The 25,800-nt window shown below is 38.8% G+C and overlaps 2 protein-coding genes across 2 annotated transcripts in view; both read right to left on the bottom strand.

The window, feature by feature from the left end:
* The window catches only part of LOC133980455 (alpha-2-macroglobulin-like), a 29,039-nt gene extending 20,857 nt beyond the window's left edge, over window positions 1-8,182 (bottom strand). The window contains exons 1-6 of the mRNA XM_062419187.1: window positions 8,045-8,182; window positions 3,568-3,748; window positions 3,214-3,370; window positions 2,654-2,706; window positions 2,194-2,214; window positions 8-173 (exon numbers count right to left, since the gene is read on the bottom strand). Of these exons, the coding sequence (XP_062275171.1) occupies window positions 8-173; window positions 2,194-2,214; window positions 2,654-2,706; window positions 3,214-3,370; window positions 3,568-3,748; window positions 8,045-8,130 (664 nt within the window). The 5' untranslated portion in view covers window positions 8,131-8,182. The remainder of the gene's footprint in view (window positions 1-7; window positions 174-2,193; window positions 2,215-2,653; window positions 2,707-3,213; window positions 3,371-3,567; window positions 3,749-8,044) is intronic.
* Window positions 8,183-12,216: 4,034 nt separating this feature from the next.
* The window catches only part of LOC133980442 (alpha-2-macroglobulin-like), a 28,694-nt gene continuing 15,110 nt past the window's right edge, over window positions 12,217-25,800 (bottom strand). Inside the window, exons 15-36 of the mRNA XM_062419163.1 lie at window positions 24,971-25,120; window positions 22,822-22,968; window positions 22,599-22,686; window positions 22,323-22,473; window positions 20,680-20,905; window positions 20,021-20,147; window positions 19,482-19,603; window positions 19,302-19,353; window positions 18,968-19,051; window positions 18,338-18,514; window positions 17,635-17,710; window positions 17,293-17,449; window positions 17,114-17,188; window positions 16,317-16,479; window positions 16,031-16,218; window positions 14,654-14,866; window positions 14,392-14,510; window positions 14,158-14,248; window positions 14,012-14,080; window positions 13,829-13,934; window positions 12,660-12,701; window positions 12,217-12,319 (exon numbers count right to left, since the gene is read on the bottom strand). Of these exons, the coding sequence (XP_062275147.1) occupies window positions 12,315-12,319; window positions 12,660-12,701; window positions 13,829-13,934; window positions 14,012-14,080; window positions 14,158-14,248; window positions 14,392-14,510; window positions 14,654-14,866; window positions 16,031-16,218; window positions 16,317-16,479; window positions 17,114-17,188; window positions 17,293-17,449; window positions 17,635-17,710; window positions 18,338-18,514; window positions 18,968-19,051; window positions 19,302-19,353; window positions 19,482-19,603; window positions 20,021-20,147; window positions 20,680-20,905; window positions 22,323-22,473; window positions 22,599-22,686; window positions 22,822-22,968; window positions 24,971-25,120 (2,628 nt within the window). The 3' untranslated portion in view covers window positions 12,217-12,314. The remainder of the gene's footprint in view (window positions 12,320-12,659; window positions 12,702-13,828; window positions 13,935-14,011; window positions 14,081-14,157; window positions 14,249-14,391; window positions 14,511-14,653; window positions 14,867-16,030; window positions 16,219-16,316; window positions 16,480-17,113; window positions 17,189-17,292; window positions 17,450-17,634; window positions 17,711-18,337; window positions 18,515-18,967; window positions 19,052-19,301; window positions 19,354-19,481; window positions 19,604-20,020; window positions 20,148-20,679; window positions 20,906-22,322; window positions 22,474-22,598; window positions 22,687-22,821; window positions 22,969-24,970; window positions 25,121-25,800) is intronic.

Here is a 25,800-nt window from a genome sequence, read left to right as displayed (position 1 = left end):
AACTCACCATATTTCTCCACTTTGAAATGGTGATAGTTTTTTTGTCCATCAATCCACACAATTAATTTATAAGTTCCTTCAACGGCCTCTGAGTTCAAAGGGTAAGACAGTTGCAATATTTTACCATTGGCTGTGGTGTTAAGCCATTGTCCAATCCGGTTGCCTCCAGCATCCTGTTAAACAAATAATTAGAAAGAACATGTATTTACCAAATGTTGGGGCTGGGCAACGGTGGTGCCTCAAAATGACTAAATTCATGTGCAGTGAACATCCACCAACCCCAGGTTCAGGTTTTTTCAAGTTTGTCTTGTTACAAAACCAATGTGCCATGATATGCGTAAAAATGGGTCTTAGTCGATTTAATAGTTCCTACTCTCCATAGAGACCAGAAGCTATTGACAACAATATTCAACTACAGCATAAGCAATGAAAAGAAGAGGGTCAAAATCCACAACCCCCTCATTCATAAGTTAGCTGAATTGAGTGGATATTTTCTGAAGTGAATCTATCTCATTAAATGTCCTCTTTTTGGTTTCCACAGACTGAAGTTCCTCATTGAACTGCGGAAGAGGAACTCAGAAGGGATTATTTTCTTTAAAATATTTATTTTTGGGCTTCTTTGCCTTTATTTATATAGCAACTGGCAGAGAGGCTGAGAGGAAACAGGGAGAGAGAGAGGGGAATAACCTGCATCATAGGTCCCTGGCCAGATTCGAACCAGGGACTCTGAGATTACGTGGCATGTGCTCTAACCACTCCACCTCCAGAAGTGATGATCTTCTTTGCAGATTACATCTCTGGAATATTTTTGCAATCTGTAATTTTTGAACACTACACTTTTGATAACAATCTGCTCCAACTCAAGTGTTTAAGGTCAGCCACCAGCTGTACTTGTTATTCTCCAAGCCACCTCAACATCCTCCTGTCTCAGTGGTGGACATGGATTAGGGTTTGCATCTGTTTTGTGTTGTAGAGATTTCCTTTGTGGTATCCTGAAGGGATAGGGTTGTGGCTAACAGCTGGCAAAATGAACATAAATGCACCAAGACTCAGTAGAAAAATCTCAGCAGCATCATATGTTAGCATAGTATGTGCTTCACTCTGTAACATGTGAGTGAAAAGTCAGTTCTGACAACTACTAGAATGTATCCCTCCACCACAGCTCAGCTAGGAACATTGTGTAGAAACAAAAAGAGGGAATTTTGTACTTAACAGTCTGTAACTTTGGAACATATTGACTTGATTTAACTAACTGAGTTTGCTGAAGCATGATATTACTGTCAGCTGACCTTTGGAACGCATATATTTGCACAGAACAAAGGTTGTAGATTTTGGCCCTCGTTTCTTAGTGTAGTGGCATTCAGAGGGAATACAGTGCTGCTTGAAAGTTCGTGAACCCTTTAGAATTTGCTCCATTTCTGCATAAATAAATAAATACGACCTAAAATGAGATCAGATTACCACCCAAGTCCTAAAACTAGATAAAGAGACATCAGTTAAACAAATGAGTCCAAAATGTTAGGCTTGTTTATTTATTGAGGAAAATTATCCAATGTTACATATCTGTATGCGGCAAAAGTAAGTGAACCTCTAGGATTATGCATATAATAGTCATGTAATAGTCTGGGAGGTCACAAGGGACTCCAGGCTGACACTAAAGGCCTTTACTGCAATGGCTACAGTCAATGTTCATGTGTCCAACATCAGGAGATCATTGAACGTCAATGGTGTGTATGGTGTATGTAAAAGAGTTGCAAAGAGAAAGCCACTACTTTCCAAAAAGAACATTTCTACCGTCTACGGTTTGCTCAAGACCACATGGATAAGCCTGAAGATGGCTGGACAAATGTATCGTGGATGTATGAGACCAAAATCTAATTTTTGGCTTGAATGAGAAGTGTTTTCAATCGCGTTTCAGGTCATATTTATGCAGAAATAGAGAAAACTTTTAAGGGTTCACAAACTTTCAAGCCGTACTGTAGCTTTAAGGTCAGTATGGAGAGTAGTACTTACAATGGAGGTTTATAGCAGTACATAATGGCACATCAGTATAGAAAAAATACTGGAATAAAAATCACCACTGGCTCACTGAACTGTTCCTGTACATATACAATTTCACAACAATAAAAAATGAATAAGCATTAATAAAAAAGCATTAGGTTGTGGGTATTTTCTTGTTTACCACTGTCTTACCTTAAGTTCAATAATGTCGTACTGTAAAAAGAGAGCAGAAAGAGATTTGTTAAAGTGTGGGTTGTTTTGGTTGTTTTAGCGGCAACCGAAATAACGTAATAACCTTTTTGTTGTGTGTTTCATTGACATCAGACACAACAAAAAGGTTACTGTGCAAAGTGAAGTTTTTTATAATAATAATTATAAATTTGAGTGTCATATTTGAAGACTTTTGACTCTTCACATTCAGGTTTACCTAAGGGGGGCTCTAGTTGTACTATTAACCCAGAGGATCAACAGCAGCCCTAACATTGAGTTATTTATACAGACTGATTAAACATATACCCCAGGCTAAAGAGCACTATCATGTTATTAATGGTTTTCACTGGGGTACAAATTAAAACCTGCACCATTATCATTCAGTACTACTTACACTGTTTTTTAAACATCATCATGAACAGATGACAGTTTAAACACTCACCAGCTGACTGACAGGTTTAAACTTGGTGTCCAGGGAAATGACTCTGAAATGTACTGAGAGAAATGGAAAAAGATTACATGGATGTTTTACAACTCATGGACAATAGTGTCTAACATTGTAACAGGCTGCTGAAATGTGTTTCTTTTATCCAGGCAGACATTATCTAATTATCAAAGTTTCAAATGAAACACAATGAGAGTGAGGCAAAAGTTACTAATAGCTTTTCATTATCCGTTCTAGTCTGTCTTGCATCCATTAACTTGGAACAATATTTATCAAAATCAATGTGATGAACTAAGATCTCAGTTTAGTGTTGCACTGTACCTGTCTTATCTGTTTAACAGTTCAGTTCTTACTGTTTCTTTTATTATTCCAGTTTCAAAGAGGGTTTGAAGCTAAAACCAGCATGCACTACGCTAAAGGCTGGGAGAGTATATACAAACACACTATGGATGTGGTACTGCAGTCAGGAAAGACAACATATGCTTACAAGAATGCAGAAGCTTTACTTGATAAAGAATTGTACTATGATGCATATTACATCATCTGTTCAAAGTTACCTGTTTGTCCAGGGAGGTAGATTGGTTTATCTGTTTGGACGAATGTCATTGGTTTGTAGACTTTGATCATGACTTTCTTCAACTTTTTTGAGTGAAATGTTTCGCCTTGTACCTCCACCTCCAATTCCTGCACCACATTGTTCTGCACTAAAGGAGCCTGTGACAGAAATACAGAGTCCAGCTCAATTGATTTATTCATTTAAGAAAAAAAAGATAACCAAAAATCATTACATTGGTTTTTTCTTAATCTGCTGAAAATATAAAAATGGTAAAAATATTAAACAAACATTTAGGATTCAAACATTCTTTTGTGAAATAAAGCAAATGAAATCAAAGCCTGTCTTAGGACGTGACCTGAAACTGAGTGCAGGTATGAAAGTCTGTGTTGGATGTCTCCTTGAAGAGGGTTGTGTTCGTCTCTGTGGACATCAGAGTGACGGTCATGACAAGAGTCTCGCTGGGCCGCAAGAGACTCACACAGAATGTGGTCTCAGCTCCAGCTTCAAGGACCGCAGGAAAGGTTACCATGTACTGTCTACAGCCACAGAAACATACACACATACAGTAGATATTACAGGTGTGCATCTCTCCAATATCAGAACCATGTCATTGTGTTTATTACTGTAATACATTGCACTTTGAGAACTTTGCAAAGCCCCACTGACAATGAAAACAAACTTAATATTTAGTCTTCACTATTGGCACAAATTAGATCCAAAAAAACTAGTAAAGGAGATGAAAGAAATAAAACATTTGGAGAGAGTAGTATTCAAATATATTCGAACGAATTGCGTGACATTTGATATTCGTTCGAACTTGATTTTTGACAAAAGTGACAGCGCTAATGCTCACAAAAGAGAACAATGAGCATGTTACTGAGGTAGAAATTTATAATCACATAATTTCAAAAGAGCTTGTCTCATTTTGTAATATAAGTGCTTGAGCCAACACAAGAGACTTAAGACAACAGTAACAGTAAAGACCTGTAGCAGACACAGCATCGGTACGGCTCAGAACATCATCTGGTCAGAGTCACCTTTGACCCTGGGATGAGTCAATTGGATTAGGTTTGATATAGAGACTGACATGGTCTCTCTCTTGGACAAACAAAGATCCATTAACATTCCATGGAGCAACCAAAAGTGACAAGAACTACATAAAAGTAACGAAAGACAGATTTTGGTGCTTCCTTTGGACGTCATAATTTATCGGAGAGACTACTAACCCTTTCTTCCATCAGATAAGAGTCACACAGACCGCTGTCATAAATTAAAAGACATTCCTAACTTTCCCCTCTGTGTCTCCGGAAACCACACAGAGCATGAAAGTGAGAAAATTAGTGATAAAGACTTAAACAAGAAGGTCTTATTAAATAATTGGTTTAAACAATACCAATGACTTATATCAGTATCAATTACCTAAAGAAACCTCCATTGTAACAGTTATTACAACGATCACAGATAAATGGGTATTTGAAGAACTGTCATTATACTTTCTCTTTTAGTAAACACAAATGTTAGTATGAGAATGTTACTTATATGAGAAAGTGTTACATTGATGTTATGCTTACATTATGGTGATAATCAATTATCTATCATGGAATAGGTAGAATAACAATGTGATCATGCTTGATCATATTAATCCTTTGAATGAATCAAGCTGATGTTATATTAATGCCAGAATGATACATCCTGTGTTCTGTGTTACTATGTTATAGTATGCATTTTATAATCAGGATTTAATACTGAATGAATGATGATGATGAAAAGTTTCAGAGTAAAAGCTGTGATGAACCTGATTGGCTTGACACACAAGCCCTCCCCAGGACAAAAAACCGGCTGCACCCATCTGAAACTCGCTCTTTGCTCTTCTTTTACTTGGCTTTTTGACTTGACTTAGCATCGCTCCAGGTTTTCCATCTTTTTCCTTTTCTTCACCTCACACATTCTTACCTTAGTCACCTTACCTTATTTTAATCTTTAGTTATTCTTTATCTATGTACAGAGAAAAGGCTCTTTAAGTAAACACGTCATTAAGTTTTGCATTCAGCCTGTTTTTGACCCTTTTGAGGATTTTGACGTGGCCAACGCTGAGATCTTTCCAGAAAGTTATTAAACAGTGTACTAGTTACATTTGAACTTTTCCTCCATCTTTCATCAACCTGCGAGAGCTTTTTAGGCAGACAAACGTCTGTCAATCCTACGACTCATAATCGAGAGGGACAAGGTCTGCAGGCAGACAACCACCGGAACCAGGCAGTCTGACAGAAGACCAGCCGACCCGATCCTCCTCACAGCAACCCGCCCGGACCTGCGACGCTCTCCGAGATCTTCCACTTGGTGTGCGTACGCGTGGTTCTGAAGGACGGACAGCTGAGGCCCTCCATGGATGAAAGTATGATCCATTTAATTGATTGCTTTAATCAAGGGTTGATGTCAGATCGAGTTCGAGAATTTTCTTTAAAAGTAAAACTCAGTAAAACTTACACGTTTTCTTAGTTTTCACATGATTACACATTGTTCATTTAAATTCATCATTCACCATCATCTTTCATTCATGTCGATATATCGAGAAACCATCTGTTGAATTCATGTTGTATTGCAAACTCATCACCACATTTATTTATACATCATTTATTAGTAGTGTGTAGTTAATAAAATCCATAAAACTCAATCAATTGTGTATGTCTATTCTTTGAAGTGATACACGGGATATATTGAACCGTAGAGCCATGAACTTTAGATATTTGACTGATTCAGAAATGTATTGATTTATTAAATATGATAAATATTTAATTGAATAAAAAGATTTATTGGACACACAAAAGTCCAATCAATCTACCACCTCTGTGGGCGTTCCCGCCGAGTTCGCTGAAGCCCCGCCCCCTATCGAGTGTCACCTGTCAATCAAAGTCACCACCTCTACCCTAAACATGGATGCTATTACTGAGAGCTAGCTCGGTTAACTGGCAAAATAGACAGACAGGAATTAGCCAATCACAAAAAAGTAGGTCAGTTTCTGCCCAGCAACAGGCTGCCAAGGACAGCAAAGGTTCTACGGTTGCTACGGCGATTTGAGAATCTGCTTAGGAAAAATTCTCAAAATGCCCCAGAATTTGGCTTCTGACAAGGTCCCGAACAATTGCAAACTGTGAAAACACTGTGAGAGACACAGAAGCCGGCAGATTCTGACAGTGTTCATTTTATTCAGATATTCCTTAAAATGAGCGCGTAAGCTCAGTGCGAAGACAGAGTGAGATTCTTTTGAAAAAAAAGACGATTACATTAGGGTCAATGTGGAGCGAGACAGGTATTGCCGCCGGACTCGGCCCCCCCGTTTAAATTTTGTGCAGACCCCGCCTGTCAACATCACATGTTATGAATCCCAACACCTATGTCTACATTTTGACAAAACATTATTTGTCTCCTTTTCACGGTTTGGCCGTGAGCTCAAGTTAAATATAAAAATAACGTTTATTTTTTACTGCTTCTCACACTCAAGCTAACTGACGGTTCCACTCTAACTTTGAAGAAAAAGTGATATCCACTCATAGTTTGAAAAGTTTACATGTTATGGTGTTTGGTTTGGTGTCTTGGAGAGAGCGCAAGTTTTCCTCCGTTTTAAAGTTTGAATCACATTTCTACGTACAGGTATGAGAGAGCGACTCGGAAAAAAGGTGAAATTTTGTGGATTTGAAAAACAATTCCCATTCATTTCCAATGGGGAATTATGCCTGGTTTTTTGGGAATAACTTTGGGAAAAATTGGAATTTGAACATTCCAAATAATAGCACCTCTTTCCCGATCGAGACGCACATTTTGATGTATATATTGTCGGGGTTTTCTCAAAGCTGTGGGTGGAGTTACGCGCCGAAATATGGCGGAAGAATAATAAGTATGGTGAAGAATAATAGATGCCTCGGGGCATCTACTGCTGTAGAGGGAGTGCCTCGGAGCTTAGCACCCGTGGCACTAACTATAAGTACATAGTTTTAAAAATGGTTCTAACTCCAGTGGATGGTGGAGTCCACACCACAACTATTAAGACAAAGACAGTGGTGAACGATATTGTTGGATCACTTTCAGAGTGATTTGATGAATGATAGAAACTCTGACAGCCAATCAAAATCCTTCCACTAAATCATACAGCACTAAAATCTGCATCCAGCCTGACATTTACAGTGCAACTTCAAAACCTGCAAATATCATTTTCATTTTGGAAACTGAGTAATGACTAATTGACTTATTTATATTCATTTATTTTATTGTGGCTTTGCTCCTCTATTATCACAGACTAAAGCGCTGTAAATTGGAGTAGAATGACACCCACAGGTTAGCAAATCTTTTAGACTTCAGATCTGTGCTCATACTGTGTGTTACTGCAACAGCAGTGTACTTTTACACATCAGGCTTCAACAATTGCTGCTGTCAGTCAGCTCAGTTTGGTCTATAAATACAGAAACATCACAGCAACTAGTGTCTGGAATACTTCTTAATGTTACTGTGACGAGTATTGTGATAGTTTTATGGGAGAAGAGAGAGAGAGAGAGAGAGAGAGAGAGAGAGAGAGAGAGAGAGAGAGAGAGAGAGAGAGAGAGAGAGAGAGAGAGAGAGAGAGAGAGATGTAGACAGTGAGCTGATGAAGCTTTCAGCAGCACAGCAGCTACATAATTCATAACTTCATAACGGTTATTTGCTACACCCCCTACTAGATACCTTACTTAAACTCAAACCAATGCTAGGAAAAAAGCAGCAAATGGCAATAATCTGGTCTGCATCAAGAACATATTACATAATGTTAAATGTTTTGCAGGCTGTGAAGGTAAACTTACGGTTCCGCCACCACTTGACCCACAAACATCCAGCTCAGAAAGACAAACAGTGTCCATGTCCACAACTGAATCCCAGAAAGACCCATTTCTGACTGTGCTGAGCCCAAAAGTCAACATTTATGAAACAGGCTCTGCTACATAACCCCACCCCGTCACCCACACACACGCATGCATGCGCGCACACACACACACACACATTTCCACATATATGCAAACACAAACCCACACACTGACAGTAAGTGACTGAGATAAAAACATCAAACAATATGAGAAATATACAATATAACAGGAAAATAACCTAGTTTTTGATCCCACACAACCAGGGAAACGTTCATCAAATCAATCACACATTACAATCATCAGGCTTTATTCTACATGTTCCCCTAAACATGTTCCCTTATAGTTGGAGTGCCATTATGTTAGTGCTGCATTGTTTTTCATTCTCTTTTAAACTCTAGATGCAATTTTCATGTTGGTGTTTTTTGTTTTTTAAGGCTTTAGTTCTGTAAGACATGATGAAAATCCTTGGGACACCCAGGTGGCCTGGTGGTTAGTGCACCCACATCGAACCACAGTGTCAATACACCTTGGTTGCATGTTGTTCTCCCTCATGCTTGCCATAAAAAAAGCTCCACATAAGACACAGTATGTGGTTTCAGCACAGGAGCGAGCATTCCTCTACATTTTTCTCTGACCTCAACTCTTGTGAAGAATCAATACAACTTTCTTTTCAACCACTGACATGTTTTGTGATGTAACTGTCCTCCACCTTCATCACCTCCCTTGCCTTGCTCGTGCTGAAAATAATAGTTAATGGAGTGAAAATGACCTTATCAAAAGCAGCATAGTTATCTAAAGAAGGGCAATTTACAAGTTAAAGGTGAAATAAATGAAATGTATTTTTATAATCCTTCAATATTTATTTTATTTTGTTGTTTTCCATTCTCATTATTTTCTTGTGAAACAAGTTAATATTTTGTGTTTATCTATGCAAGGCTCCTTTTATTTGTTGTAATTAAGTATCCTCCTGTGGCCAGTGGTGATAAATATAACGATTGAGCGTCAGTTTGTCCCTGTTGCCCTTGACAACCGCAGATGTGGTATGTACTGAAACAGCTCCGTGATTTAACCAGATAATAATCTAAGGTATGAACCTGCCTTTATAGAAGTTTAACTATATGTTATGTTATTTGAGTTGTTCTGTCACGTCTTTTTGATCATCAGGCAAGGAGCTGCACAGATGATTGTCACCACCGGCCACATTGATTTGTTTTATTTCAACAGTCTCTTCAGTCTGCTGAGGTTGAGCCGAATAGTCGGGGGTTACATAAGGATATAGTTGACTAATGGACCTGATGGTGGAACACATTTTACCCATTTTACAAACTGTTGAGTGTCTATAAAATGTATTGTGCATTTTATAAGGTAGGTTAATAATAATTTTGGTATGTAAACTATTAATCTGCATAATAAATAGCAGTCTAATTACATTGGTCAAGTAAATGTAGTGTATTAATAATCTGAACTGTGGTGGAGTAGAAGCATAATAGAAGTATAAAATTTCAATTCTCAAGCAGAGGCAATTTAAAATAGTACTTGATTAAATGTACTCTACCACTTGTGACATGCGCTACTACCATAGACTGTATATAAGAAAAAAAGACTACTACTGGGCCTGTGTTTTAGGTTTTCAGACAAGCAGCAGAGGGCGACAGCGTGTCAGTGTAATATACATGATGACCACAGTTAAACACCAGAATAAGACCTCAGTGTATAACATCCCGTACAGTGGGTCAAATTATTTTCCTAGGATGGCAAAGTCACGACCCGCCCTACTCTGCCTCTGATTGGCTAGTACTTATCATCTTCGTTGGTTGGGTTGGGTAGGTATAGACACGAGAAGTGAGATTGGTTAGAGTTAGAATAAAAAAAATGGGTAAGTCAATCAGAGGCAGAGGTGGGCGGGTCATGACTTCGCTGTACTATGAACAAAATTTTGTGTAAAGACCATAGACTGTATATAAATTGGACGTAACATCCGTGACGTCACCCATTGGTTTGTGGACTGCTGCTTGGAAGCGAATAGTTTCGGATGTGGGCAGCGTCATCTTGAAAATTTCCGGTGCATGCCGGGTAAAAAAAACCCACAGATTCTACTTATATGGGCATCAGGAGGAGCAAGAGGCGCCTTCCTGAACCTGTGAACCAATCAACCTGTCAATCACGACGTAGCCACGTGTAGCCCGGGCAAAAAAGTGCATAAATATGTTAAATAGTTGGTGATAGATACATGAATAAATAGGATTTGATAAAAGGTTAAAAAGAGTGAAATACATATATTTCATTGTTTGGTAAAATCTCAAGTTCATGTGTTAAAAAATGTTAAAAATGCTATATGTGTTTTGTTTTATTTCATTTGATAAAAAGCTGTTTACTTCTATGGTACCCTTTTCTAAAGAAATGCTTTCTTTTGACATGAGGTGTATTTTATTTTGAAGGATGGGTTGTGTGTGCATTAATGCGGGAGACAGGAAGGACGGAAAATTAACAGGAGAATACAGTAGTGTTTTTGGCGGTGTGGACGTCTGAAGTTGTGAAGAAAACAGTTTGTACAGTATGTGTATTAGATTTTCAACAGGATAATCTGTAAAAGTACATTTTATTGAGAGTTACTGAGAACGTCTGCCCGATGTTTTGCAACCTAGTAACCTGTTACGTCGCTCGTTAGTCAAGTGAGCGGGTTTGTAAGGTGGAGAGACTGCAGGCTAAGCTAACTGAGCTAACCCAGCTCGACATCCTAGCCTTGTGGACAGTTTCCGACCGGGAGACGACGGACAACCACCAGATAGCGCTCCGAGCCATCGAGGAGGCTCAGAGTTCCTCTGGCAACGTTGGATATCCACCCAAACTCTGTGAGTGTGTCCTCCTGCTGTCTCCAGCTTCCTGGACAGACAGCTGTGAACTGTTATTTTCACTGGATGGCCACGTAATTCCTGAAAAAGGTACAGTTAATTTATCTATAAGCGAATGCTTCTTCCTACTCCTTTTCAAACATGTTTAATCAATTTTGTTTTCCTTGTTTTGTGCGTTTGACTGTTGTTTTCTGTTATGTAAGATACATATATTTATATTTTTTCTTTGTTTTTGTTTTTCTACATGTTTGAAATAAAGCCTTCATTCATTCATTATTTTCTGCTCAGCTGAGAGTGAAGTGACTACTGAGGTTTTGGTCTCAACGAACACAAGCAGCGATACAGGCCTGCAACAATTTTATTTTATTAAGTATTATTATTTTGCCGGCTTAGTATAGTGATTATTGGTGTGTGCACAGTGTTTGATTACTGCTAAAATTTTGTTTGGACATTAAAAGGGACAATATATTGTATGGTTTGAAAGAAAACTGATATAAGCTGTGGACTTGTAAAAAACAAAAGAGTACACTAAATTTAAGTTGTTATATTTATTTTTGCATTATTATTCAATTCAATATTGAGACCATAAACACATTTTGAAAACGTTTACTGAGGTTAGAAATCAAGTGAGAAGTTGGTGAATTCTCCATTGACTTGTATAGAGACGGAAGTCCTTTTGACACCAAAACGGTCGCCCCCTGGTGGCCTTTTGATAGAATGCAGTTTTAAGTTACTTCCGCGTTCGCATCATTTCAGAGGACCAGAACTCCCCGCCTGGTAAAGACGAGTAGTTTCATAAAGTGACTGGAATCATGTGTTGAGGATGCTGGGTAACTGCTGACAAACTTCACCAAATTTCACAGCCACAGTAAGTTCAACCTTATCATTGGTTTAATGGCGATAATGTAGCCACTGCTACCGCTACTGACAGCGAAGAGCTGAGGCCAGGAAACACCACAACACATAAAGTCTATCAGAATAATGACGCATTATAAATAATAGGGCTTAGTAGCACTTTAGCTCGGTGGTTTGGAGGTTAGTATAACACTGACAGCCAGAATAAACTTGGGTGTTCTTAAGCTGTGGGCCCTTTTCACTTGAGAAAATAGACATTTGTAATATTTTCATGACACACGCAAGCACGCAGGCTAGCACGCACGCACGCACGCACACACACACACACACACACACACACACACACACACACACACACACACACACACACACACACACACAGAGTCTTATTGTGTACACAAGATATGGAAATTAAATGTAGTTTATCTTTATTAAAATGTATTGATATATTAGTCTCATCAGTAAGAGCCTGGGGCTTGAGATGTGTGACCACACTTCAGTCGTTAAGCTGCAAATCAGAGAAGAATTGTGATTACTTCACTCAAGTGCATACAATCAGCATTTTCCAGCAGCTTTCTTTGGCTTCATTTGGTTACTAAATTGACACATTCACTTTAATACTATAGTTAATTAATCATTATGTGTTGTTTACATCTAATTGACTGATTCAAATATGTCCTACATCTTTCTGAGAAATAACTCAAAGTAATTAAAAAGTATTAATAATTGAGATAGTTACATCATAAGAAAATGTACCATAAACAAGGGTGCAAGGGGTTCTTGAGCAACATTTGAGTTTTACTTTGTGGTGATGCTTATATAAGCTTGATTATGTTAGAGATTGTTACCTGCAGCACAAGGGTAGATGTATTCTACCTCATCCTGGTCACCTGAGAGGAGAAAGTATTATTAGATAACAGAGTTCAAACAAATGAAACAATGAAAGCTCAAAGAATTCCCAAACACAAAATAACTTCATGCTCAGGACATTGAGGGGTTGGGTTAAATCCCAGTGTAGACTACCGGTCAAAGGTTTTAGAAAACCCCAATTTTCCCAGTTTTTTATTGAAAAAATGTTTTCAAGCTTACCATCTTGGTCTTTTTTCCTAAGGTAGTTGTGTCATAGCTTGGGCTTATGTTTTGGGTCATTATCTTGCTGTAGGATGAACCCCTGACCAACTACGTGCATACCAGGGGGTACTGCATGGCGCTGCAGAATGCTGTGGTAGCTGACCCTGGATCCAGAAAAACAGCCCCAGACCATCATGCTTCCTCCTCCATGTTTGACAGTTGATGTCACACACTGAGGAACCATCCTTTCTACTCGACGGCGTACAAAACTCCTGCTTGATGAACAGAATATTTAACATTTTGATTCATCAGTCCATAACACCTTCTTCCAGTCTTCAGTAGTCCGTTGGTGGTGTTTCATGGCCCAGGCAAGCCTCTTCTTCTTATTCTGATGTCTTAGCAATGACTTTCTTGCTGCAACTCGACCTGTCAAACCTGCAACTGGAAGTCTTCTCTTCACAGTTGAAACTGAGACTGGCTTACTACGACCACTATGAAGCTGTGCTTGAAGCTGTTGAGCCGCCTATCACGCAAGCTGTTGACTCTCAGAAACTTGTCTTCTGACTCTGTTGTGGCTTTGGGTCTGCCAGACCTCTTCCTTTCATAGTTTCCCCCAGTTTCTGAGGAGGAAACTGTACTCACTGACACCTTGACTTTCTTCGCAATTTCTCTGTAGGAAAGACCTACATTTTTAAGTGTTTTTGTATAATTTTCAGTTTTGGGAAACCTTTCCTTTTTTTTAACCTCTGGCAGTTCACCACTTACCTTTGTACCATTTCAAGCTAATCATTGGACTTGAACTGCTTGAATTTCAATAAAAAAATGGAAAATTTGGGGTGTTCTAAAAACTTTTGACCAGTAGTGTATGTCAGACAAAACTTTGAAAATTGAATTCGTAGTTGTGATAATTGTACAGTTAGTTAGAAGAACCGAGCATGTGATTTACTTGGTTGGTAGTAGTCATAGATCTTAACCAAGGCAGGCTTCAGGTTCTGCACTTCGAGCTCCTGTGTGATATCTAAGCTGTGTTTGATGGGTATGTTCTTTATTAACTGTTAGAAGAAAAACACAATCAGTGACCAATCTGGAGAGCATTGTCTTGCATTTAACCACTGTGAGTTCCTTTCACCTTCTCTAAGTACACGAGAACATGATCTTCCTTTACTTCAACACGATCCACCAGCAGGGAGCGTTTGAGCTGTGAAGGCATGATATTCAGCTGTGTTACCATGATTTAAACAAATATTGCAGGTTAGTAAAACTACAGTAAGCTACCTGCTTCAACGACTCTTGATGTGGGACAAATCCAGAAAGCATTTTGATATCCAGGATCACCATGTTTGTACTGCTCTCTTTTCCACTAAATCTGTAATGGAACCATGAAATATGTGATGTTACAAATAGTACAGCTGCGCTTTTCCATGCCTTGAATAACCTCCAACAACATGTCAGGATTTTCTGCGCTCTATAATGGCCGTAGCTTAGATCTAGTTGCTGCACATTACTTACAGGGACTGAAGGTTCAGAGTTAGTTTAGGTCTCAGAGATTGGCAGTCAGCCTCTGGTGTGACTTTGACACTGAGAGTGGTCACATCAGCAGGGGTTGGGATGTTATAATGAAGAGAAATCTGGCAAGTAGTGCAATAGGAAGTTTTTAATATTCATTCATTTTAATTCGGGAGCCTAACAGCTCTAGTTGTGGTGTATAGTTGTGGTATAAAGGATTTATGTGTACAGAAGAAGAAAGTTAAGTGCCACAAGAACCACTGACCTGCACTGCAGCACATGCAGTTCCCTTCACCTCCAGACTGTACTTTCCTGTCACATCCTGCAGTGTCTTCTCCTGGTAGAGTAGTTTGTTTCTACTGTTAACATCAAATGTCATCTGGTCACTGGGAGACTGGACTGTCACTGTGCTTGAACTCTCTGGACTGAACACCAGAGTGGAGTAGAGAGCCAGAGCCTGAAGAGCCACCACTGTGTCCTACAACACACACACACACACACACACGCACATGCACACACACACACCAATACACCAATTACTGTTTCAAAGGTTTTGTCATTCTCACAGTATTCTTATATCTTTTTGTTGCAGTGTATTCATGGAAATGAAAAAACTAAAACCCAACTCCAAGATATCTCACTATAAGACAGTTATAGTAGCTACTGCATTGGGCTATAGTGTCTTACCTCATAAAATCATGTATTCACAGCTAAATTACAGTATGAAAAAAATGGTTTTATTTTTGCAGCAGGTCATATTTTTATTTTTTCTTTCTGTGCACAAAGTGGCTATGAAGAGTGGCTAACATCAGGATAGTTTCTATTTTCACATTCTTTGTGTAACCAATAAGTGTATGTAACAGATGTGTTCAGTGAACACAGGGAATGACTATCCTTCACAGCTGTTGATTAGAGCTACCCAAACTCACAATGCAGAAGTTACTGGCCCACTATTAGCATTGTTTCAACCTATATTTCCCAACACACATCAGAAATTATCGTTTGGATGCAGGCTTTAGTTTGGACATGACACATTAGGATAAACCCTTGCTTCAATCAACATATATGACAAAACTTGCTAACATGCTAACAGGCTTTGGTCCAAAGCAACAGACAAACGAGGTACAATCCAAGCAGCAGTAGCTCAAGAACTTTTCACTTCCTTTAGTAGAGAGATGTTGTATTGCAAAATCCTTGAAGCAAGACAGCTACTATGTACTGTTTGATGTAGTAGTTACAGTGTCTTTTTGGTTGCATCACTTTTATAGTTGGACAAAAGCATAATTCAAATACAATTAGCCTGAATAATAAGCCTCAACTCAGAAGTACAATCTGGGCTGTCTTTTTCTCTCATTGTTTTTATAGGTAGATTTAGTCTTTCACCAAACCTGTGGTCAGGGATTTTGACCTATCAAAAGGTGCGTGATTACTGTTCTAGATCTCACATATGAAAGGTAGCAGCAAGGCAGGCCTGTTGTTTCCAACTTGAGATTGGTTTAGAGTCAGCTTTTTTAACAACAAGATGACCGGAGCATGCTTACACATCATGGAAAATGTCCCCACAATTAAGACACACACTGTTGAAAATAAATTGACAGCCTGGAGTGCAGCTCTGCTTTAACCTCAGCTGCTCTGGATGTACCTGTGTAGAGGAGAAGCCTCCATAATGGTTCTGCTGGCCTGTCAGCCATCTAACGATGCGGCTGGTGTAGCCCAGGTCTTCAACAGTAGGGGAGGCGCTGAGTTTGGCCAGCATCACATAGGAGCTGATCTCCACAGACAGAGAGGCTGACGTTTCTGTTGCTGTCTGAGACCAGTGGAGTAAACCCCCTAAAAACATCCACCCAAAAAAACAGAAAGACAGGCATGAGGTGAGCTATCTCAACAGTAATGAGGCAGTAATGATTTGTTTTAGGATTATAACTCACCGTCATGTAGTGCAACCTTGTCTAGGTGCTCCAGCAGTTGAGCACGGGTCTCCATGTCTCCAGCCAAGGTGAAGACGTACGCAAGCATAGCTGCAGTGTAGGTGTTTTTGAGGTCACTGGTGGACTCTTTGAGGCAAGACAAGCTCTTGTTCACCACAGGATGCTGTAACAGATAAAAACATGTGATATACATATTTTGATCCACTCTCTCAATTTCAATAGATTCTAAAAAACAACTTAATTGTTTTATTACTCATTATTTTCATATAATCTATTTGTGTAGAAATATAGGACCAGTCAAAGTTTGGACACACTGAATGGAAAAGTGTGCCCAAACTTTTGACTGCGGCTATAATTCAACACAAATAGAGGAGATGATTGGTTGAAATCAGGCATTCAAAAATCATAGACAAGAAAAAACAGCACTTGCAGTCTTATGAGATGAGGTTAAGGAGGCAAAGTGTTGGAACACATCACTGATATTTACAGTATAGATGTAGAAGAAGAAAACAAATTGTACTGTAGGTTATAAGACAATACATTCCAACAATAAAACAAGAGTCCCTGGTGCAGGAACAAGAACATCATCCCTTACTGACATCCTACCCATGAACACACTAACTGTGTTTGCTTAAACTGACGACGAAGCTGGGGTGCCACTGCCAAAACTTGAAACTGTGTCTCTGCTGTTGTAGTCTGTTGTCTTTTTTTTTTTTGGTATGCATTTTGTTTTTCTCTGTTGCCTTTTACAAGAGAGTTGAAAACAGAGATAGTTACTTGTCATCCACAGTACTTACAGCAGCTGAAATATTCATCTCCAAGAACGCAGCAGTGATGTAAGCACTGAGAGTCACTTCATCAGATACACCACCCTGTAGAGACGAAGCATCACAGAGACATCAAACACAAGACTGTATCTCCAACATAGTGACGAGAAATACAGTGCCCTCATTTTTATACAGACTCTATGACCTACCTTCATTCTCTTGTGAAAGAGTGTTCCTAACTTTTGGAAACAGCCATTGGGAAGTTGTCTTCTCTCCAGCCAAGTCTTTGACTGCTCAATCTTTGCTGGGTCAATGTAGATGAAAGACTGTGCTTTGGCAAAGGATCTCAGTACAAAAGCAGTCAACCTGTAGATAAGTTAAACAGGGTCAGACATTTACAAAAAAAAGAGATGTGCCTGATCTTTGTTAATGTATGACCTGTCACTCTGATACACTGATTATACCAGTTAATTAACACTGCAGTTCAGCGTTGAAATGTGTTTTTCAGGTGTCTACAGATAGACATCAATGTGATTCAGTCATTTTCATACCAAGTGTTCGGTGTTCCACCTCCGAATGTGCTGTAAGCGCCATCATAGTGCTTGTAGTTCAACTGCCTCTGGTAGCCTGTATTATAATCACAGTACGCAAATCATGATTATGATTATTATCTCATAAGTTTGGTGCAACAGACCGTTTTTACTAGTTTTGAGAGGCCCCCATTACTTAGAGGTTGAGATGCATGAATTGCATCAGCTCAGAAAGCCTCAGTCCTAAAGCACTCATGCAGCCTGATTCAAGGCTTCTCACACCTCACTTACTCTGCTGTTTCCTTCCTTCAACATCCATATTCATAACCAGCTTAGCACACTATTGATCTTGTGCTGAGCACTCATGTTACTCCAGGCATTCTGTGGTTTCCTGCAATCCTCCAAATTAACAGCCCGTAATTTTAATTACACAAATTTCAGATTTTAAGTTCTTGTCCATACTTTCTTCATACTTTTACTCATTTACTGCATTTAAGAGGGAAATATTGTAATAACTCCACTCTACTCAATACATTTTAGTGATAGATGTAGTTAATAGTGAAAAATTTGAACACATATGAGCTAACAAATATGATATAACCTCAGTACATAGGGTAGTTACAGGCATAGTAAACATACTCCTGTAATATACCTGTAATGTGAATGGTCTGAATCACTCTCACATAATGCACATGGAATAATAGGGTGTCCAATACCAACTCACCACTAGTCAGGAAATTGGTAGCCTTTTCCTTGATGGCTGGGGTCATCTGATCTGTGTTTTTCAGGTACTGGAGGATGTAGATGTTGGGGGCCAGGAGAGCCATGTTCTGCTCCCCACATCCATACGGCATCTTCAGCAGTCCATCCAGGTTCTTCAAGGCCCGACCCAGGATGTCACCTGCAAAGAAACACTGACCTCTTAAGAAATTAAACTAGTCTGATCTTTAACTTCTGCATTGATTTGGGAGACAAGTATACCCATTGTCATATGCCCACAAATGTTGAACAATTGGTTGCCTGGAATTGAATGAATCAACCTATAAACTCATGGCATGGTTTGGAAATAGCCAGCAGTAATGTAAACATACACAAATTGTAGTAAGTGGACTACAAGCTGCACAAGCATCTGTTTGATCCCTAAGCTTTCATAGTTACTTAGATATACTGTTTACTGTATAAACGTTGCATACTGTATGAAAGTGCCATGGTTAAAAAAGTGTCATGATTAAGTATATTATCAAAAATGGGAAAATGCTTTAAAATTTCAGTGTTTCAGCATGAAGTAACAGTTATCCTGCCAGCATTGTTTTATTAAGCGATAGTGAATATATATCACAAGGAATCTGTTTACCTAGAACTGATAGTGAAGCCCGGGCAGACCCATCAATCACATTCTCGGGGAGTTGTAGCTCTACTTCCTCTGTCAAAGCATCATCTGTTTATAGCAAAAAACACAACAACACAAGTATGAGTGACGGTGCAGAAAACAATCCCTCAAATGTGAGACAGACAAGCAGAAGCAACTGTCTTATTACATATGTCATTTAGATTTATTACTTAGTTAAATATCTACAATTTTCAAACCCAAAAATTCCTGGATTTGTTTTAAATATTCAATTTCAAATGTACATTTTGGGCTTGCTCTTGTTCCTGGTGTTAAAATTCCTGTTCTAAACCATACTGACCTTTTGGGCAGAGCAGCCAGTTGTGAGTCTTTGTCATCTCAGTTCCTTCAGCCTGAGAAGGAAAGAGATGGAAGATCATGTAAGTAACACATGTGCTCTGTCAAAGTTGATCATTTATTTTATCATCAGAAGTAGAGTATACACAGTTTTTCTTTGTCATCTTGTATTAAAAGTGCCCACCTTTACTATGAGAGGCCGTGTGACCACATCGATGCGACCTCTCTCTGGCACGGTTACAATCTCATTGTTACATGATGCGTGGGATTTCACAGCTTCAGCGCTCACTGTCACATTCATGACTCCTAATAATGATCATAAAACCATGTATGAAGATCAATTATCTACATATAACTTCTAAGAGCTTGGAGTGTTTTATTAGAGGTGGATCCACTGTGACACAGTTTGAAGGTATAAAATGTGAAGGGGATGAAAAGCAAATCCCTTTTCTTCTTCTTTATAATTTATTTTAGTCTAATTAATACATGTTCATACATGTTTCTTAATGTTTATTGGCATGAAAAATTGTTTTTTTCACAAAAGTCCTAAAAGAACTCTGTTAATTTCAACAACTTATATCAGTTTTTGTCAAATTATTGTAATTGATTTATTACCACATGTGGGAAATCAGAAACATAATTGTAATTACAGTTAATATATTTGTAACAATCTGATTGTATTGAGAAAATCTCTACACAGAAGTATACAGGTGTGACACTTACCTAAGACTGAGGGTGCCAGGCTCCAGCTGAGGGTCTTGCGTTCATTGGCACACAAACAGGAAGTGTACTGGTCATCAGAGAGAGGGGTGAGGGTGTAATCTAAAGAGACTGTTGGCGTCACACTGACCTGTTCAAGACACATAATGTCACTTTTAAACCAGTCAAGTTACAAAAATGGAGGGGTTGCAGATTACATATTAATGCAGAGTTGGGATTTTTGTTACAATTTTACTTTCCTGAACACACTGAGAATCAACACACATCTGGTGTTAGGTGCACCTTCTTTTAACTGTATAGATGAGTCTCAGTCTTCTCACTAAACTTACCATACAAAATAAAAATATACTCTGACAAACCTAGCGACAGAGAGCCTGAAGAAGACAAAAGACTCATGAATGACTTTCATTCATGAGGTGGACACAAACTGGACTCAAATGGCGTATTAATGCTTCTTTGTTTCTGCAGTATGTGTAATTAGACAGTTGTTTGCTGACATGTTACTGTATTAACATAACTTAATGAGCTGTATGTGAGGCCTGTGTGTCTGAGAGTCTGTGTGACAGTAAGCCTCTAATCTGTGCAAGCATGCAGTGCAAATGTACTTTCTTCTGTCTCAGATTTTGACGCGGTAGTATTGTGAGTGTGAAAGCATTCATTACCATGATGCAGCTGGACAGGTAGTTGAAGACAGTTGCCTTCAGTTCAAAGTGCTCCCCCCGGATGATGGAGTAGGGCAAGGTGAGCTCGAGGAAGAAGGGCTGGAAGGCGGTGAGCTCTTTACGAGGAGCCAAGCCAAAACCATGAGGGGACAGACAGAAAGCTTCCGTCTCCCAGGTGGTGATGGTGTCTGGGACAGTCAAGGACACATCTTTTGTTCCAGACTCTCTGGAACAAGACACAGGTTTGCTTGTACAAGTGGTGCAATTATTTTCAATATTTCCAATATAAATGTATATGATAGCAACAATATAAAAAATAAAAACAGAAAAATGAGAGAAAGTCAGTGTGTGTTCATATGTGTATGTGTGCGAGTGTCCAAGTGTGTGCATGTGTCTGCAAGGGGGACATTGGCCAATATACATGAAAACTGAATGGAACAAATATTTTCAAGATTTGTTCCATTCACAGACTAAAAAAAACAGAAAAAGTTTGCCTATTGCTCTAAAGGTCCTACAGCAACCTGAATGCACTGCACACCGTCTTGTTAGAAAGTCTGAAATTACAGATTCCAGTATTACACAGTGAAATTGTTTGTAGCTCTATCAGAGCTGTCAAGATATTTTTTATTTTAAATAGCTAAAATCCCAATCTGCATTTCCTCTGGAGAGTTTCAAATGATGCCCAGAACTGTGTGCCACAGCTGACCCCTCACAATATTTGCTGTAGTAACATTACTGCATGCATGGACTGGAGATAGACATTTCAGAGTTATTATTGTATTTTAGTCCTTGATGGTGAACTTCTGAGTTGCTCAGATACAACTGAGCCTCTTTACTACCAGTCCATTGAAAGAGACAGTTCAGCTCTTTTTCTCTCTTATCTCTTGTATCTCTTCAGATAGTTTTAGTTGTTCTTTTTTTTGCCTCTGAGATGGTTGCCTTCATTTCATTACTGGGGCTTGTTAAGAGACTTCATGAATTAGGCTGATTGGCTTCCCAAAACATGATAACTACATTGAACATACACATATTATATGGCGGCTGTGGCTCAGGAGGTAGAGCAGTCGTCCTCCAATTGGTGGTTCGATTCCCGGCTCCTGCAGTCCACATGTCAATGTTTGCTTGGGCAAGTCAATTAACCCCAATTTGCTCCCATTGCTGTGCCAACAGTGTATGAATGTGTATAAATGGTTAACTTCCCCTGATGTGCAGGTTGGTGGTAGCTCCTGCCAACAGTGTGTGAATAAGATGTAGTGTAAAGCGCTTTGAGTGGTCGTAAAGACTAGAAAGGCGCTATATAAGTACAGTCCACTTACCATATTATACATATTAATCCAGCTGAAAATACTCAACAAAACAATGAAACAATGAGCATTCAAATTGACCATACATAATGAAACTGACCACACCATGAAATTGACCATACACAATCAGTGTAGAAGGATAGAAACTTTTGATTGTGTATGAGAAACAGAGAAAAAGAGACAAGAAATGCAACTTCATTATTATTGAAAGCCAATACAAAACAATTTGTTGCCTTTTTTTCAGCTTTTTTATCGCATGAAAAAAGAACCGTTGTGTTTTGGTTATGTGTGTGAGCTGACAAATAACATCATGTAAAGTGTCTTGTGATAAAAGCTCACCCAATTTCCACCAGGTCCCAGATCCAAGTCTCAGGGAAGAAACTGCGGGCTGTCTCTATTGGTGGAGCAGCTCCATGATCCTCCGGCCATGACACACTAGCACCGAACGGCGTCGAGCGTTCAAGAATTATTGGGGGATGCTTATAACCGACTGAAGAAAGAGGATAATATTCAATCAGAATCAAAGGTCAACTTGAAACAGTGAGCATTCCTGAAGTTATAGCTTGTAAATATTCAGCATGCGTTAATTGATAGAGCTAAAGTAAGAAGTCTCACAACGATGATTGTAGTATGGTGTTCCCTTGAAGTTCACACAATATGGCATCCTGATAAACACATTTGTTGCCATCTTCAGGCCCAATTTCTAGAAAAACCATCAACATTTAAAAATGTCACTTCAAAGCAGCGTCTACATTATCATATGTATTGTCCTGTTTGTTACTTAGTATTTTTGCTTTTTCAGCAGATGTCAGCAATGCATTTAGTAAACAAGGGTTACCTCAAAAACTGAGTAAGGATCGTCTTTATCGCCATATCCAGGGTGTGGCAAAATATCTCTTCGTTGTCTCACATTTATACACCCTACAGGATCTTCAATATTGTCTGGAATACCAGATGCTTTTTTAACAGGCAACAAACTAAATATCTGAAAAGAAAGAAAGATATAAAAGTCTTAACAACTATAAGCCACTCTTTTATAACTAAATATATCAGTTTGGTAAGCATCTCTGTGAACAATTAGCAGGACTAATAATAAAAGGTGGAATCCATGTATTGAAAGACTACTTATCTTCATACAAATTACCATCATTATGTCAGAAGCTCACATCAAAAAAATTGTTGCTGTTGCTTTCCAGATACTAATGTCTTATTTAGCACAAAAAAAACAACATTTTGTTGTGACTTACATAAGAAACCTTACAAGTTCATTTCAGAAGATTATGAGCGTCTATAGGTGTTAAATGTACTAATCCTGGCCAGTTCCACTGAGTGTCCCGCTTTGGAACATCTTATCAGGAAATAAGAAATGGAAAGCAATCCCTAAAAACACATTCTCCCTACCAGTCCCAGGCTATAGACCTGCAACTTTACGGTTACAAACCATAGACTCTATATAAAGATGGACATAGCAAGGTGTGACATCACCCATTGGATCGCATTTTGTAGTCGAGTGGTTACAGCACATGCTTCATAATCACAGCATCCCTAGTTTGACTCCGGCAAGGGACCTTTGCTGCACGACATTCCTCTCTCTCTCTCTATTTCCTGTAGGCCTCTATGCCATGTACTTATAAATAAAGGAGAAAAAATGAGGGAAAAAAAGAACTGCAGCTTATGGTCAGTGCTGTCTTTTCTTTTTGATCACCAAGCACTGCACACTTGGGCTAACGTTAGCTACATTAGCTCAATTGTGCCAACCTATCGTAATCAAGTAACATTAAATTTAGTGAAATACTGAGAAGTCTATAAATCAAAATTACCACCAGCACACCTCTTAGAGGGGCCTGAATTTTGCCATTGACACCATAATGCCGTAATGTTGAAAAATGATTGACTTGGTAGAGGAGAGTGGGGTTGGTAGTCAAACTTTTTTCTTTCCTTTGAATTCGTAATAAACCGTATACTGAATAGATTTCCTTTTCATTTGTAATTGAAGCCTAAAGTGTCAGGTAGGAATAGAGTGGTCTTACTCTCCTTCATCTGATTCTGTTCAAAAGATATGGGCCGTCAAATATGTCTTGTGCACTTGTGACAACCATCCCCATCGTGGGGTTGGTAGCCATACACTATGGGATTGGTTGTCTCTGTGTTCTTGTAATGTAGAAAAAAAATGTTAAAAAAATGTTTTAAATGTTTGGTTTCATTGAAATACAACAACATAACACATCTCCTGCACCAAGTGAACATTAACAAGAAAAATAATTCCTAAATGTTCCCCATTATATAACAATATTGTACATTTTCACCTCTCTGACTGCTCTGAGCATCACATCTAGAGAAGTCTGGCTCTTGTTTGTCTCCATGGCAAAGTTCCTGCTCATTTTGCTATCTTAAAAGAAAGAAATAACTAGATATATCACACCATATGTATACCACCATATGAGACAACCAACCCCAAAGAGAATGTGACAAGCTTCCTCAACTGGGATTTTTTGCTACCAGCAAAGCTAACAACCACATGGCGTAGGTAAGAATAAAACCTACCTAACTATCGCTCTCTATTCATACTTTTTAATGGTAATGATTGTTTTATTATAAACTCATTGTGTAAAAGCCTAGAAGAGAAACACTGAAGAGTTGGATATTTACATTTTCACATGAAAAACACTAAACGTCCTCTCACCTTAATGTCAAGCAGTTTACTCCAGAAGTAACCCCTAAATTCTGAAACTTTCAGTGCCAAAACTTTTTAACAGCTCCCTCTAGAGACCGAGATCTGATGAATGTGACAACCAACCCGTGTGACAACCAATCCTGAGAAGTTAATGTTTTTTGAATAGGAGTCATTTGGAGTATCTAGTGGCCATTGCTTCAGCTTTAGTAGTTGCTGCTTGTTACAAATCCAAAATGTAAGACAGAACAAATGTAAGACAGAACACAATAATAAAAAAAAATCATCTAATGTATCGGCTGTGGTTGATCTTGACCTGGTCTACATTAAGAGTCTTCCCCGGCTCCTTGATGAGAACGCTCTGGTCCACAGCACTCACGCCACATAGAGAGTCTGGCTGGGCCATTAACTGCAAGGTGATTTCCTCTCCTGGGACAGCTGAGGATGGAGAAAACTCTACTGACACCTGAAACAAATACAAAAGAGATACAGATCTTAAAGAGATGTAAACTATATTCCTCCAGCAAATTGTCTGATAGAAGTAGGTATGACAGTATGTACATAAAAGAAACGTTCTCCTATTTTTAGGAAGATGGACTGATTGTTCACCCACAGATTTCTGTCCAGGAGCAGGTCAATTTGTCTGTTTAGAGGGATCATGGATCACAGTGGTCAAAGGTAAATGCATCAAAGTTATTTTAAAACATGATAAGATTCAATCTGTAGCAGATTTGGCTGACAACCCATGTAGCTCATGATTTTCTATTGTGTTTCTTAAGATATAGTTCCATTTGCTTCTCATCTGACAAAAGAAAGCTATGAAATGAGGTGTGCAAGGTGAAAAAATTATTATTGTCACTCCCAACTCTGCAGTGCTGAGTTTGGTGTTTCCTTGTTGGGAGTGACAAGGTCCGAGCCTAGATGACAGATATTATTACAGTACATATTTACATTATGATAGTCGTTCTGTCCTGACTTGGAAAGTCAACTTGACCAGCGAAAATATGGCAAGCAAGAGTTGATGGACCAATTAAACCCACTTATCTGGCAAACAATGTAATCACGTCTCCCGGTGATGCACAGAAATCAAGGATATTACAGTTCTGCTGTCTTAAATCTGCAGCCATGTGTTTACATTCAAATTGC

Source organism: Scomber scombrus, chromosome 5 (assembly GCF_963691925.1).
Source record: "Scomber scombrus chromosome 5, fScoSco1.1, whole genome shotgun sequence".
Taxonomy (NCBI): Eukaryota; Metazoa; Chordata; class Actinopteri; order Scombriformes; family Scombridae; genus Scomber; species Scomber scombrus.
Note: the sequence above shows the minus strand (reverse complement) of the source record. Positions and strands in the feature narration are given on the sequence as shown.